The 15125-nt window shown below is 43.4% G+C and overlaps 1 protein-coding gene across 1 annotated transcript in view; it reads left to right on the top strand.

Moving 5' to 3' along the window:
- HDAC1 (histone deacetylase 1) overlaps positions 1-13033 on the top strand; it is a 53119-nt gene extending 40086 nt beyond the window's left edge. The window contains exons 10-14 of the mRNA XM_068268870.1: positions 3431-3539; positions 3618-3748; positions 5369-5515; positions 12037-12085; positions 12205-13033. Of these exons, the coding sequence (XP_068124971.1) occupies positions 3431-3539; positions 3618-3748; positions 5369-5515; positions 12037-12085; positions 12205-12232 (464 nt within the window). The 3' untranslated portion in view covers positions 12233-13033. The remainder of the gene's footprint in view (positions 1-3430; positions 3540-3617; positions 3749-5368; positions 5516-12036; positions 12086-12204) is intronic.
- Positions 13034-15125: the final 2092 nt, after the last annotated feature.

Below are 15125 nucleotides of genomic sequence, written 5' to 3'. Positions count from 1 at the left end.
TCTAGCTTTGCTACAGAAAGATTATAGCTAAGTCTGTATTCTGTGGTGTTATTTCAAGCCCAAGCCTGCCCCCTTGTGGCTTTGCTATAATGACTCAGCTATAATCATACCCAGCAAAGCCAGATTTAATTGCTCAGTCTGGGATTCTTGTGACTGCTGTTAACAGACACTTTTAGCAGTGAGGAGGAAACAGAGAGCATGGTAAGTGTTTTCTCTAATGTTCTTACTGATATACATGGTAAAATACACAAGGGTGCTTCGTCTCTGGTTCCCTTTAAGATGCAAACTATGAGTTTTGATATGATCTGCTTTTTGTTTTGAAGTCTGTAGACTTAGACTTTTTATTGTAGGGCGCAATTGAGACCTGGACAGATATTTTAACACCCAAGCTTACATTGCATATTTGTTTAAAAATCTGACAGAGATCGATGCTGCAAAGTGGGGACCCAATTGTAATTTAGATCAATTTCTGGCTAAAAATGATCTGCAATGCTGGAAAGAGCTTGCTCAAAAGGGCTGTCGGGTGCGTGGCGTTTGATTTTTGCCAACTGACCCCCGGCTGATGGTGATTGAAATTTTCGCTCACCTGCCTGTCTGTGCACCCTCTCCAGTGTCCCGGGCCTTATTTCGATTATGCCAGGCTGCATGTGTCCTTGCAAGCTTACTATCTAGAGGGTAATTGGGTGCAGATAGTAGGGGAGGAGACAGAGCAGTTAGCAGACTAGGTAGTGAGCCTCTTAAGTTTGTCTTCTAATTTATAGCAAGTTGACTTTTTTTTTTTTTTTTAAATTAAACTCTTTTCTGCACGTTAAAATGTATTTCTGAACTAGTTGAACAGCTGACAACTGCTTTGATTTTGCTAATTCATAACCTTTTTGGCTGTTTTCACTCAGGCCTTAAGGTAGAACTCCAGACAAAATTAGTTTAGTTACATGTATTGGGGATGGATAAAACCTCAATCAGGGCTTCACTGTCTGTTTGCATTCTGACTTGGGTAATCATCCTTAATTTGTGTTCAAGTAATGTTGGGGATACACGGTACGTTTCTGTACCGTGTATCGACCAGCTGATCTGGCCAGCTGATAATATTCAGCTGGCCTGATCAAGCCGCTCGATCCCCGCTGGCTGACAATGGCAGGGAATCGAGCGCTAAGGAAGCGCCGGCGGGGACGAGCGGTAATCTATCCACGGGGACGCGACGGCTGATCGGCCGCCGGATCGACCCGTGTATTGGCAGCATAACAGTCATGGAAAACAGGAAGAAAGGGTGGAACCTCTTCAGTGGGACAATGGAAAGCATTAATGTGATCACTGGTATTTTCTTGACTGGGATGTACCCATCAGTGATGGGGGATGGGGATGTATCTCCTGAGCCTGCACACACACAGCAGTCATACTCATGGATGCTCATATCTCCACTAATTTTTCTTCAAATCTTTTGCCATGATTCTCACATATCGGGGAGAAATTTGGAGATTGCTCTTGCTGAATCACACCTGGACATAACATTAAGTAAGCTTGGATGATGATCTTTTAGGTTGCTATAAATTATGAACCACTGGCTTGGAAAATTCTAACTTAAGGTGCCCATACACTCGTCAGATTGGCAGCAGATAGATAAGAAATGCATCTGATGATCTATCTGATGCGTTTTTAGAACATTTTTTACCAGGATAGAATTCCAATAGATTTCAGTTTGAAATCTATTGAAATTCGATCTGATGGCATTTTTTTGCCATCAGATTTCCATTAAGGCCAATGCAAACTGATAAGCAATCTCATCAGATCGACCTAAATTTTCCACCCTGCAAGTTCGATGGAAATCCATCGAAATCGGCCATCGATCGGTCGATTGGCCAACCGATTTGCGATCGATCGGTCGGCCAGAAAATCGGCTGAGTGTATGGGCTGCTTTACAGTATGATTAGTCAGTGCTTTTGACCCAGAATCTTTGAAAGCCAAAGGGTTGTCATGGCAGCCAGACCGCTGAGATGTTCAGGACAACTGTTACAGCAGCCTCTCTATTTTAATGTAATGTATAAGCAAACAACGATGCCATCATTATCTGACAATCTGGGTCATAAATGCTTTGAAACGTATTATTATTTTTTTTTAACTACATTCAAAATACAGCCAGCCTCACTTAACAGCCAGCATAAATACAATATGCACTGTCAACTCCAAATTCTGAACCGACCATCTGTGTGCATCATCGGCAAACTTAATCAGACCAAGATTTTTCCAGTCTGCAACTGTCCAATTTTGGTGAGCCTGTTCCCTTTGAGACTGGGAGCAAACCTGTCTATGCAGCAGTGCATATTTTCCAGACTGTGAACTCTCTAACCGTATATCAAATGTCACTGATCTGCAGTGGATGTACAATAGAAACGTATGTGCTGCAATAGACGTGTTAGCACAGCGTATATTCTGGTGTAGAATACTACTTTTTAACCCAGGAAAATCTTCTCAAACACCAGGGTTCGTCTTATAGGGCAGGTGCTGAAACTTCTGAGCCGGACTGGAGAATCTGTGGTTGCCGCATATGTGGGGGGGGATCAAAAACCTCTGCGGCCGCATCCCCGCAATATGAGGCGACCATATAAGAGCAGCAAGGGCGGTGCTGTTCAAGTGTGGTAGGAAAAAAATCCACTCACCAGGATTCCTGGAAGGAAGTGGCTTAACGTGGTCCCGATGAGGTGAGGGGACACCTCACTGGGAAGGTGTAAGTGAAGGGTGGAGCAACCTGCAGGTGTCGGACACCCGGGGTATGGGGAAAAAAGAGCGCTGCACAGAAAAACACGCCTCTTTCACCAGTCTTGCCTGCCCTTGTATCCTATTACCTTACCTCTTTCTCTGCCTCTCAGATCTCACCCCTGAGGACTGTAGTGAAGCGGCGCAGGTGCGCATGTGTCAGATCTGAGAGGCAGAGGAGGTAATGGTATACAGTGGCGGGCCAGACAGGTGAAAGAGGCATGTTTGCGCTACCGCTCTGATAGTCTTGGAAACAGGGATAGCTGACCAATCCAAGCAGGCTTTGTATACTACAACCAGCCAATCGCCAGTAAGGTACATCGCTTGCCATGATTGGTTGGTTGTTGTATACTGGGTACCGCATCAGTATCTGTACCTGTTTATTCAATATAGCACCAGTACAGTATACAAATGTCCAAGAGTCGAGGGGTAGTCTTATAGGGCGAATATATTGCGGGTCATCTTATACGCCCAGTCATCTTATACGCTAGAATATAAGGTAATGTAGAGTGGCCCTGTGAAAATATTCTACATTGAGGGTCAGTACTACAGTTAAGCAGGGTAAAAAATTGTAAATAATGCAGGTCTAGCAAACAACCCTTTTTCTTATAAGACCTTATTGGTTTAAGTAACAAAAATGTGGACAGCTACAAATAACTTCTGCCCTTTGATTTTCCAGAGCTTCCATACAATGACTACTTTGAATACTTTGGACCAGACTTTAAACTGCATATCAGCCCTTCTAATATGACAAATCAGAACACAAATGAGTACCTGGAGAAGATCAAGTGAGTGATTTTGAGATTGCAGATATAGTAACCAGATTAACAAGGCACATGCTCTGACTTCATAACTTTGTGTTTCAGGCAGCGGCTGTTTGAGAACTTGCGCATGCTTCCACATGCACCAGGCGTCCAGATGCAGGCCATCCCAGAGGACGCTGTTCAGGATGATAGTGGTGATGAGGATGAGGATGATCCAGACAAACGCATTTCTAGTAAGGATTTTGCATCATTAAAACGAGGAACCATTTTATACTGTTGTGATGCTATGTATGTGTGTATATATATATATATATATATATATATATATATATATATATATATATATATATATATATATATATATATATATATATATATATATATATATATATATATATATATATATATATATATATATATATATATATATATGTGTATATATATATATATATATGTATGTATATGTGTATATATATATATATATATATATATATATATGTATGTATATGTGTATATATGTATGTATAATTTTTGCCTCATTTCAGAAGTCAGGGTTTCTAAGTTAGCCAATAAATGGTATCCTGATTCAAAACTTATTGCTTTTATTAATTGCTAACATGGTACAACACTTTACTTCAAAAGTCATGTATGCTGCATATTTTCTGTGTGTTCTCCTTGTGTTCCTAGCATCCAGTGATAATCACAGCAAAATGGCATTGTAAAATCACAGCAAAATAGCATTGAAATTGCTTTGTGTTTTTGTGATTTGCCATGTAAAAGAGCCCTTTAAGGTGATCTGTAACAAAAAAAAATCAGCCCCTGGGGAGAACTTGCCTCTTCACCCTCCAGGTTCCAGCGCTGGCAGCCGCTGAAAATGGTCAAGTCTGCCGACAGTGGCTTTGGCGCCTGCAATATTTACCTTCCTGGCTCCAGTGCAGGTGCTGTAGCGGCTTTCGATGGGCTCTGTCGTAAAAAAAAGCGGAGCCTGATCGGTTCTGCTCTACTGTGCAGGAGCAAGTCGCCTTTGCAGTAGAGCGGAACCGATCGTACTCTATTTTCACCAGAGCCCATCTGAAAGCTGCTACAGCACCTGCGCTGAGTTTCGGAAGGTAGATATTATTTTACATTGCCGCTGTTCAGGGCTGCCTTCGCTGGAGCCCAGAGGGTAAAGGGGACCGGGAAAGCCTCAATAGGATCCAGAGGCTTCACCCCCTGAATGTGATTAACCAGCTGAGCGGTCTGGACGAGCTCAGCTCGTCCAGTACCGCCGGAGCCTGCCGCTGAGGCCCTGCTGGGCCGATTTGGCTCAAATAAAAAGCAGCACACGCAGCCGGCACTTTGCCAGCCGCGTGTGCTGCCTGATCGCCGCTGCAGTGCGGCCATCCGCCGCATGCAGCGGCGAAAGAGGGTCCCCCCAGCCGCCTGAGCCCAGCGTAGCCGGAACAAAAAGTTCCGGCCAGCGCTAAGGGCTGGATCGGAGGCGGCTGACGTCCATGACGTCACCCTGCTCGTCGCCATGGCGACGAGGTAAGCGAAACACGGAAGGCCGCTCATTGCGGCCTTCCGTGTTATTTCTGGCCGCCGGAGGCGATCAGAAGATCGCCTCCGGAGCGCCCTCTAGTGGGCTTTCATGCAGCCAACTTTTAGTTGGCTGCATGAAATAGTTTTTTTTTTGTTTGTTTTTTTTACTAAAAAAAAAACCCTCCCGCAGCCTCCCTGGCGATCTTAATAGAACGCCAGGGTGGTTAAGTACCCCTAGGGTTTTTTTTTTTTTTTTTTTACAGATTCCCTTTAAAGTGAGCTTCAGCTTTATACTTTAGCAGACTATTCACACCAATTTTGTTTCCATCCAGTTCGATCTTCAGATAAGAGAATTGCATGTGATGAAGAGTTCTCAGATTCAGAAGATGAGGGTGAAGGAGGACGTCGGAATCTTGCCAACTTTAAGAAGGCAAAGCGTGCCAAAACTGAGGATGAAAAGGATAGTGAAGATAAGAAAGGTGAGGAATATCCAGAGATGTATGTATACATAAAGGAATGAAGTTGCTTATAGGGGCCTTATTTATGTAAACAAGTTCAGACAAAACGTGTGGCAAATGAAAACATTTGTGTGATTAAGATCTGATAGAAGCCGTCGTCCCAAACTGAACCATAGCCAGAAGTGATAACGTTATGCTAATGAACAAAATGTCCCATCTAACAAATTATACAATCACATAAATACGAATTCATAGTGAGTGAGATGCATCTGTACTTTATCACACCTGAAGTACAGCATGAGACGAACAGGTTACTGACAGGAATTACTAACCCATTTTATAATCTTTACCCTTTTCACCTCAAAGGGTTTTGCCTCTTAAAAAAAACCCAGCAATTTTCACCCATCAGCGCTCCTTCCATTCATTCACCTATAACTTTACTACTACTTATCACAACAAAACAATCTATATCTTGTTTTTTTGCCACTGATTAGGCTTTCTTTGGGGGTACTTTTTTATGAAACAATTTTGGCCTCGTTAATGAGTCCTATTAAAATGTAACTTTTATTATTTTACATCTATAAAATAGAACAATGTACAAATAGACTGTCTGGCAATTACTTATAAATCTCCTTGTTACTCAAACTCGGGGTCTTCAGTAAGCCGTAATGGAGGATATCTCCACCCCTGAGTTCATTGTTACATTAAAGTGAATGTGTACCAGTTTAAAAATAAAAGTCAGATACTCCCCTAAGGAGAGGGAAGGTCCTAATGAGCCTTACCTCTCCTCTCCCGGTGCCCTTGGTGCAGCGATGTCCTCGGGAGCAGTATTCGACCAGTTTGGTCAAATACTGCCACTTCCACCACCGAAGGGAGATTTCGGGAGCACTCGGGCTCCCGAGGACGGGCCGCTCCATAGTGCGCGAGTGCCCTCTATGACGCATACACGCATGCGTAGTATGGAGCGGCCCGTCTTCTGGAGCCCGAGTGCTCCCGAAGTCCCTGCGGCGGCGGACGCGTACGGGGGAGCCAGCGCAGCACCGAGGGCACCGGGAGAGGAGAGGGAAGGCTCATTAGGACCGAGCCTTCCCTCTCCTTAGGTGAGTATCTGACTTTTTTATTTTTAAACTGGTACCCATTGGCTTTAAGGTAATTACATGTAACCCCCAACAAAACAATATTGTTTTGGTGGGGGTTACATGTAATTACCTTAAAGCGGAATATAATTTCAACTTCGCTCTAAAACATTATTTACAGCATATTCTATGCAACCAGCTTTTTTTTTTTTTTTTTTTTTTTTTTTTTTAACTACTAGACCAGCATTGAAAGGGTTACACACAGCTTCCGTGGAAATCAATGCAGACGCATCCGCAGTTTAGATGGATACATTTAAGTAAACACAATGTAACAAGTAGTGAATTCGACACACTCTGACTGTGCAGGAGCTCCTGGACAGAGAGAGAGTGAGTCACATTCCTCACTTGTTACATTGTGTTTACTTAAATGTATCTATCTAAACTTTGGATGCGTCTGCATTTCTCTCCACAGAACTTTCAAGCTCTGTGTGTAACCCTTCCAATGCTGGTCTAGTAAAAAAAAAATGCTGGTTGCATATAATATGCTGTAAATGTTTTAGAGCAAAGTTGAAATGCTGGGTTATATTCCGCTTTAATATAACAATGAACTCAGGGGTGGAGATATTCTCCATTATTGCTTACTGAAGACCCAGAGTTTGAGTAACAAGGAGATTTATAAGTAATTGCCAGACAGTCTATTTGTACATCGTTCTATTTTATAGATGTAAATTATTAAAAGTTACGTTTTAATATGACCCATTAACGAGGACAAAATAGTTTGTGGCAATCGGGTTGAGTGAGGGGTACTTTTTTTTTTTTTTTTTTAAGAATTATTTTATTCCAACTCCGTTTTAATGGGAATAATAAGAAAAAAAATTAAATTCATGATTTCTCAGTTTTCGGCCAGTATAGTTTAAAAATAAAACATGCTACTGTAATTAAAACCCACACATTTTATTTGCCCATTTGTATCGGTTATTGCGACGTTTAAAATGTTTCCCTAGTGCAATGTGTGGCGCCAATATTTTATTTGGAAATAAAGGTGCATTTGTTAAGTTTTGCGTCTATCCCTAATTACAAGCCCATAATTTAGAAAGTAATTGTAGTATACAGTTTTTGTATACATGTAAAGTTCAGTCCCTAAGGTAACCATTTGTCTTTTTTTTATTTGTATTTTTTTTTTTTTTTAATTAAAAAAAAAATGGTAACTTTAGGGGAGTGTGGGAGGTCAGGGGTTATTTTAAAAAAAAAAGTAACTATGGATGATAAACTGGAAAAAAAAGGGATGTAATATTACAATTTGGCCACAAGATGTCCTCAGTGGTGACTTCAGCTACATACTGTTAGTACGGAAACGGAAGCACTACGTGCAGGGATTCATGAGTGGCAGAGCCGGACGGCTGCAGCCATTCACATTGGAACTTAGATCAGTGAATGGGATTTGTTTTCCCATTCATTGATCTAGTGACGGGTGAGCGGCGGTACCGAGCGCGGGGCGACACGGCGAGAGGGACGTAGTACCTACGCCCCTGCACAGAGTTGTGGCATTTTGCAGGGGCGTAGTTACTCGTCCTGGAGGGGAAATGGTTAATATCCAAAATCTTTGGGGCTTTAGAAAACACCCCATATTCCGCTGTTCATAATTTAATAAAATTGTTGCCTTATCTAAATGCTGGGGTGCAATTTTTATTTTGCCTTACCCAATAAAAATGTTTAGTGATGGAAAGCTGCTATTCCCCAGCTCCTGTGGCATATGTTGAGACTTCGGCAATAAAGTTACATTTGTTAGAGAATGACTGCACCTGTCAGATCCTAATGCAGGCATAACCTCTTCTGATGTCACGTGTACACTGAAAGCTCGGACTCCCTTGTACAGCAGGGGTTCCAACAGGGCAATGTTGATTACCAACCAGTATGGAATGAAAAACCCTCTTAATCCCAAAATCACTGGTAAAGGACCTGCAGGGATGTCACCAGCCTGGCCTACTGAGGTGCCTTGTGATGAGATCTGTTTCCAGGTGGAGGGAAGCTCTACTGTTCCGTCTTTATAATCACAATTGTGATCATCATATAACACCACTTCAGCACTTGGAAGCGTTTCGGGCATGTTCAGCTTGAGCAAGTACCGGGTACTAACCTATGGTGATGAGTGTAGGACATCGCTGGGAAAAATTCAGCCAGCTAAAAATATTGGCCCTGGCTGATAACTGGTGGCTCCACATTAAAGGGGCACTACAGCGAAAACTGTAAAATTTAAAATATGTGCAAACATACAAATAAGTATGGTTTTTTTTTTTTCCATAGTAAAGTGAGCCATAAGTAACTTTTTTCCTATTTTGCTGTCACTTACAGTAGGTTGTAGAAATCTGACAGAAGTGACAGGTTTTGGACTAGTCCATCTCTTTATAGGGGATTCTCGGATATATTTTCAAAAGTACTTAATGAATGGCACTTGCTCTGTCCAACTGCCAAACAACTGTGTAGGGAGCAGGGAAGCTGGCCAGCATCATTGTTTAAATCTTTTTTAGGGAATATCTTTATAAAGAATAAAAGCCCTGCTGAGAATCCTCTATGAAGATATGGACTAGTCCAAAACCTGTCACTTCTGTCAGATTTCTACTACTTACTGTAAGTGACAGCAACATAGGAGAAAAGTAATTTATGGCTCATTTTACTCTGGAAGAAACGTACTCCTTATTTGTATATGTTTGCACATATTTTAAATTTTACAGTTTTTCGCTGTAGTGCCCCTTTAAGCTGGGCTTAGAATCCTGGGAGTACTTCTGTGGACATTAGACTGATGGCTAACACAATCATTTTAGCCCTCAAAACCTTGAAGTTTGTAACCTTGACTACTTCAATATCAGCCATTTTTCTTATGTGCAGAGACCTGGTGAAATACTGCTGTTTTTAAAAACCAGATCTAAAAAAAAGTGTGCTTTTGATGGTGTTGGAAAGGGAGTCTACTTTGTGTTTCCTTGTGTCTGATGTATTGCATTATATTGTGAAAAATGTTCTGTGTTTCCCTGGCAGTGTGGAAATACTGGTGAATTCCTGTATGACTCATATATTTGACATGGGTATGGGAAAATAGGAAAATGAAACTATTTAGTCTGTTACTAGAAACTGAAAGTATTCTAGTGATGGATAAGGCTAAATGCAGACATATGCAATTAACCTCTTGACGACCAGCTAACGCCGATTGGCGTAAACTGGTCGTCTGCGGGTTTCCATGGAAACGGCCGCTCGTTCGAGCGGCCTTTCCATGTCCGTTCACGGAGGGTGCCTCCGTGAACAGCCGGAGAGCCGCAGATCGCGGCTCGTCAGCAAAATGTAAACACGCGGGGAAGAAATCCCCGCTGTTTACATCATACGGCGCTGCTGCGCAGCAGCGCCGTAAGGCAGATCGACGATCCCCGGCCTCTGATTGGCCGGGGATCGCCAGCCTATGATAGGCTGAAGCCTATCCTTCAATGTGCAGGACGGATATCCGTCCTGCGCAGCTCACAGGGGGAGGGAGCGGGACGGAGCGCAGAGAACGCTGCGAAGCGGGGCTTTGAAGAGCCCCCCCCCCCCCCCCGCAAAGCGCAGCAAGCCGGCGGCGATCAGACCCCCCCCCCCAGCAGGACATCCCCCTAGTGGGGAAAAAAGGGGGTAAGTCTGATCGCCCTGGCTCTATCCTGATCTGTGCTGCTGGCTGGAGAGCCCACGCAGCACAGATCAGCCATAAATCCCCTGGTCGTCAAGTGGTTAAGGGAGGAACAATTTCATTGCAGAGTATAAACCTAGAAACTTGGATTCAGTGGGGGCTGCTGAATCCAGAAAATTAAATGAGACAGAAAGAGAGATGGTCTGGTAATGTACTGATATATTTATACTAATGTCCATTTTGATAACCAATACTTTTGTAATGTGTATCAATTTTTTTTTTATTTATTTTTTTTTTTTTGGAATGTTGATTATACCACTCTTCTATATATAACTTTTGTATAGTCTTTGTATCATACTGCAGGAATATTTATTTTATTTTATTTTTTTACATCAAAATATTCTGGTCTTATAAGTGTTATTTCAATGAGGGTTACCTGTTAGAAATCTATGTTGTGGCTAACAGTGGTCTCGTAACCGTATAACTGACGCTGGGAGAATGAATGCTGTAAGTTCCCATAATAACTTATCCTATATTGTAAAGGAACTATCACTTGGATTATAGTTTGAGATCTCTGCAGACCTAATCAGTGAGGCAAATTTAAAGTGGACCAGTCAAATGCAGTTTGATTTTTTTATTTGGCCCCGTTTTAATGTACAAATTGCAAGCTAATTTTCCTGAACCTGAAGAAAGATAGCATCTCACTGATCACCTCTAGTTCTCAATAGATTTTCATGGTTCAGATGCACCCTAGGGGGCCCTAGAAAGAGGAAGTGATGTTCAATAACTATAGGAAATCCTTCCAGATGGGGTTGTAAGAGACTTTAACCACTTTTTTTTTGACTGTTTTTTTTTCTGGGGTGGGACTTTAACATTTTTATATGTTAACTATTATCTTGAAGACTTTACAAAAGATGTCCTAAGGTTTTCCAGATGCTGGGTGGGGAGATAATCTTACAACCAGAACTGTTGGCGTAATATACAGTAGCATTGAACCCATGCAGGTTCACACCCATTGTGTCTCGGACGTCATTGGTCTGTACAGTAGACTTTGTTTACTTCTCTACCAAACCATCATTTGCAATTTTATATAAAAAAAATCTTTTGTAACACAGTTAAGGATTTTGTAGGCAAATGGTCTGTTTGTGCACGATTTAAGGTCTAAATACCACGAGTCTGCATGGGTAGGGTTTATGGTTGTTGGCTTTGGTTATAGGTGGACATTTACCTGCTGGACATGTTGCAGGAAGACTTTAGATGGCTGCATTTATATATATGTGTGTGTGTGTGGGGGGGGGGGGGGGGGGGGGAAGAGTACTGAAAAGTGAGGATTAATGATTAGTTTTGTCAATTAACAGCTTAAAGTAATCCTGTAAGGAAAAAAGTGCTCCTGGGGTACTTCAGCAGGAGGAAGCTTCTGTATCCTAATGAGGATTCCCCATCCTCTTCAGCCTCAGGAATCCAACGCTGGCAGCCCCCGAACAGCGTGCGTCAATATTTACCTATCTGCGCTCCTGCACGTGCGCAGTACAAGTTATCTGTGTAGTAGGGCTGACCCAATCAAGCTTGGCTGGAGCCTGAAGGGAAGCTTGCACTGCACTTGCGCAGGAGCGCAGATGGGTAAATACTGCTGCGCGTTGAATCCCCTATTGCGCTGCCCACGGACAAGCTTGTCGACGTATTTTCGAGGGCTCTCAGCACTGGATCCCTGAGAATGAAAAGGACCTAACGAGCCTCGTTAGGATCCAGAGGCAGTCCCTGGTAGCAGCTGATCTGGTGGGGTACAGTGCTAAATGCTGACTCGTTTTATTTTTCAGATGTCAAAGAAGAGGACAAGCTAAAAGATGAAAAACCAGAAGCTAAGCGGTAGGAGCAGCACTGCTGTGTGAAATGTGTAATAGTGCCAATTAAATGATGCATTTAACCTCATGGCTTGGTGTTGTACATCTGCTTTGCCTCTATTGATTTTTGAATTCTTCCTGCAGGGTAAAAGAAGAGACTAAAACTGCCTGAACCTGTTGTTGAGTCTCCTGGAAGACAACCCAAGACCAAGTGACTTGCATGGTCTTATATTTTATATATTCCGTGTACAGTAATACTTATATAAAATATAATGACCGACCCTGGCTAAATTATTGTTGCCCCACTTCCTATAAAGAGAAGGATTAGATGAGCAGAGCCTCTATCTGCCTTTTCATGAATGTGTTTTTAAACACTGAGACCATTGTCCCACTCCTGTTAATTGGGAGGTGGTGTAATTTTAAACCCAGCTTTGCTCTACGCAAGAAGTGTATATATGAACCCCTTTCCTGTCTAACATCATGCTCGTCGCTGAAGGAGCGCTGGTACAGTAAGATTGTTTGCCTCTTGCCTATCTTCACGTAATCCTGTTGTTGTCCAGACTGCTCTGTCTATATGCTTTGAAGGAAGGAAGCTCCATCCATGTGATGAAAGTGGGGGGGACCCGGTTGTCTTCCACCTGAGGCTAGTCATATCTTCATGGGATAGGGACATGCAGGCTCCCATTTCCCAGTACTCTTCAGGGATTCCCTGTTTGGATAATGCTGCTAAATCCTCCTGTTTTAATGTTTTGTGAAGCAAACATTTTGGAAGAGAAGAGGAAGCCTGTGCAACAGTTAACTGTTACCTCAAAGGGGTTGATATTTGGGTTTCTACATCTAACGTTGCTGTGGGCATTGGGAGGGGATTTAAGGGGGGAGATGAGTGGGGGTTTATATGTCCACTTTTGTGATGGGGATTTTTGTTTTTTTATGGTTATTGTGGAGAAACTTTGTAATAAAAAATTATACCACACTTTTTGATTTTCTGTTTCAGATGTAGTAGAATGTAATTGTGGAGCAACATTCTTTTACAGCTTATGCTACTGCCAGTATAGTCATTAAATCTAGTCAATATATATCCTTAAAGGTCCACTACCACAAAGTTTATAATTTAAAATGGGGACAAAAAGCCAAAATCAGCATTGAGAAAGTTAGCTCTTTATTGGAACATGGAATTGAAATCTTGTCAAAAAAAGGGGGGGGCGCTTAGCTGCAGCCCACTGTTTCCAAGCTGCAAGCTCATGACATGAACACACACCACACTAAATACCCCTGGTCAGGTACAAACTGACCAATCGGGTACACTGACAAGAACAGCGACCAATTAGCAGACACCTACAACTGAGAGGACCTACAGTTTCCCATCGGGTCCTCTTAGTTAATGTGGTGTGTGTTCATGTCATTATGAGCTTGCAGCTTGACAAAGAAGCATTGCACTGTGAAACGTGTGTGTATCACCTTAGCGCTTTTATTCACAAAGGCTAGTAAAGTTCTAGAATACAACTGATTGTGGATACGAACCGTTCTGACATGTGGACATGCAGCTTGGATTGTCTTTAAGGTGCCGTACACTTGTCAATTTTTATTTTTTCCCCCTTTTTAAATTCCTGGCAGATTTAATTGATCTAATCTAAACTGGTTTCTTTGTTACTTATAACCTTTGTGTGATAAATCTTGTAGTTTGACATATTTGGAGCTTACCAGGTAATAGTTAAAGGGAACCTTAACTGAAAGGGATATGGATGTTTCCTTTTAAACAATACCAGTTGCTTGTCAGTCCTGCTGATCTTTGAGTCACCTACTATTGCAGCCACACACTTGAAACAAGCATGCAGCTAATCCAGTCTGACTTCAGTCAGAGCACCTGATCCGCATGCTTGTTGAGGGTTTGTGGCTAAAAGTATTAGACACAGGATCAGCAGGAGAGTCAGGCAACTGGTATTATTTTAAAAGGGAAAATCCATATCCTTCTCAGTTTAGGTTCCATTTAACCACTTGAGGACCGCCCCCAGCCGATGGGCGGCAGCAAAGTCCGGGCCCAAACGAACGCAATACGCCCATCGGCGGGGGCGGCTGCGGGAGTGGCTATGCGGCGATCGCGTCATTCGTGACGCAATCAGCCGCCGGAGACTGGCTCCGCCCACCGTTCGCTGTAACCCGCCGGCCGTTCGGAAGCGCTGGCGGGTTACTAGCACCCGGATCGCCGCTGCACGTATGTATAATAGGCTTTGTAATGTATACAAAGCCTATTATACTGGCTGCCTCCTGCCCTGGTGGTCCCAGTGTCCGAGGGACCACCAGGGCAGGCTGCAGCCACCCAAGTCTGCACCCAAGCACACTGATTTCCCCCCCCCCTGCCCCCTGATTGCCCACAGCACCCCTCAGACCCCCCCCCCTGCCCACCCCCCAGACCACTGTTTGCACCCAGTCACCCCCCTAATCACCCATCAATCACTCCCTGTCACTATCTGTCAACGCTATATATAATTTTTTTTTTAGTCCCTAATCTGCCCCCTACTCCCTCCTGATCACCCCCCCCCACCCCTCAGATTCTCCCCAGACACCCCCCCCCCCCCCGTGTACTGTATGCATCTATCCCCCCTGATCACCTGTCAATCACCCGTCAATCACCCCCTGTCACTGCCACCCATCAATCAGCCCCTAACCTGCCCCTTGCGGGCAATCTGATCACCCACCCACACCAATAGATCGCCCGCAGATCCGACATCAGATCACCTCCCAAGTGCAGTGTGTACATCTGTTCTCTCCTCTAAACACCCACTAATTACCCATCAATCACCCCCTATCGCCACCTGTCACTGTTACCCATCAGATTAGACCCTAATCTGCCCCTTGCGGGCACCCAATCACCCGCCCACACCTCAGAACGCCCTCAGACCCCAGCCCTGATCACCTCGCTAGTGCATTGCTTGCATCGATTTCCCCCCTCTAATCACACCTTGAGACACCCATCAATCACCTCCTGTCACCCCGTAGCACACCTACCCATCAGATCAGGCCCTAATTTGCCCCGTGTTGGCTCCTGATCACTCGGTCCTAACCCT

The sequence above is a fragment of the Hyperolius riggenbachi genome, chromosome 2 (genome assembly GCF_040937935.1).
Source record: "Hyperolius riggenbachi isolate aHypRig1 chromosome 2, aHypRig1.pri, whole genome shotgun sequence".
Lineage (NCBI taxonomy): Eukaryota > Metazoa > Chordata > Amphibia > Anura > Hyperoliidae > Hyperolius > Hyperolius riggenbachi.
Note: the sequence above shows the minus strand (reverse complement) of the source record. Positions and strands in the feature narration are given on the sequence as shown.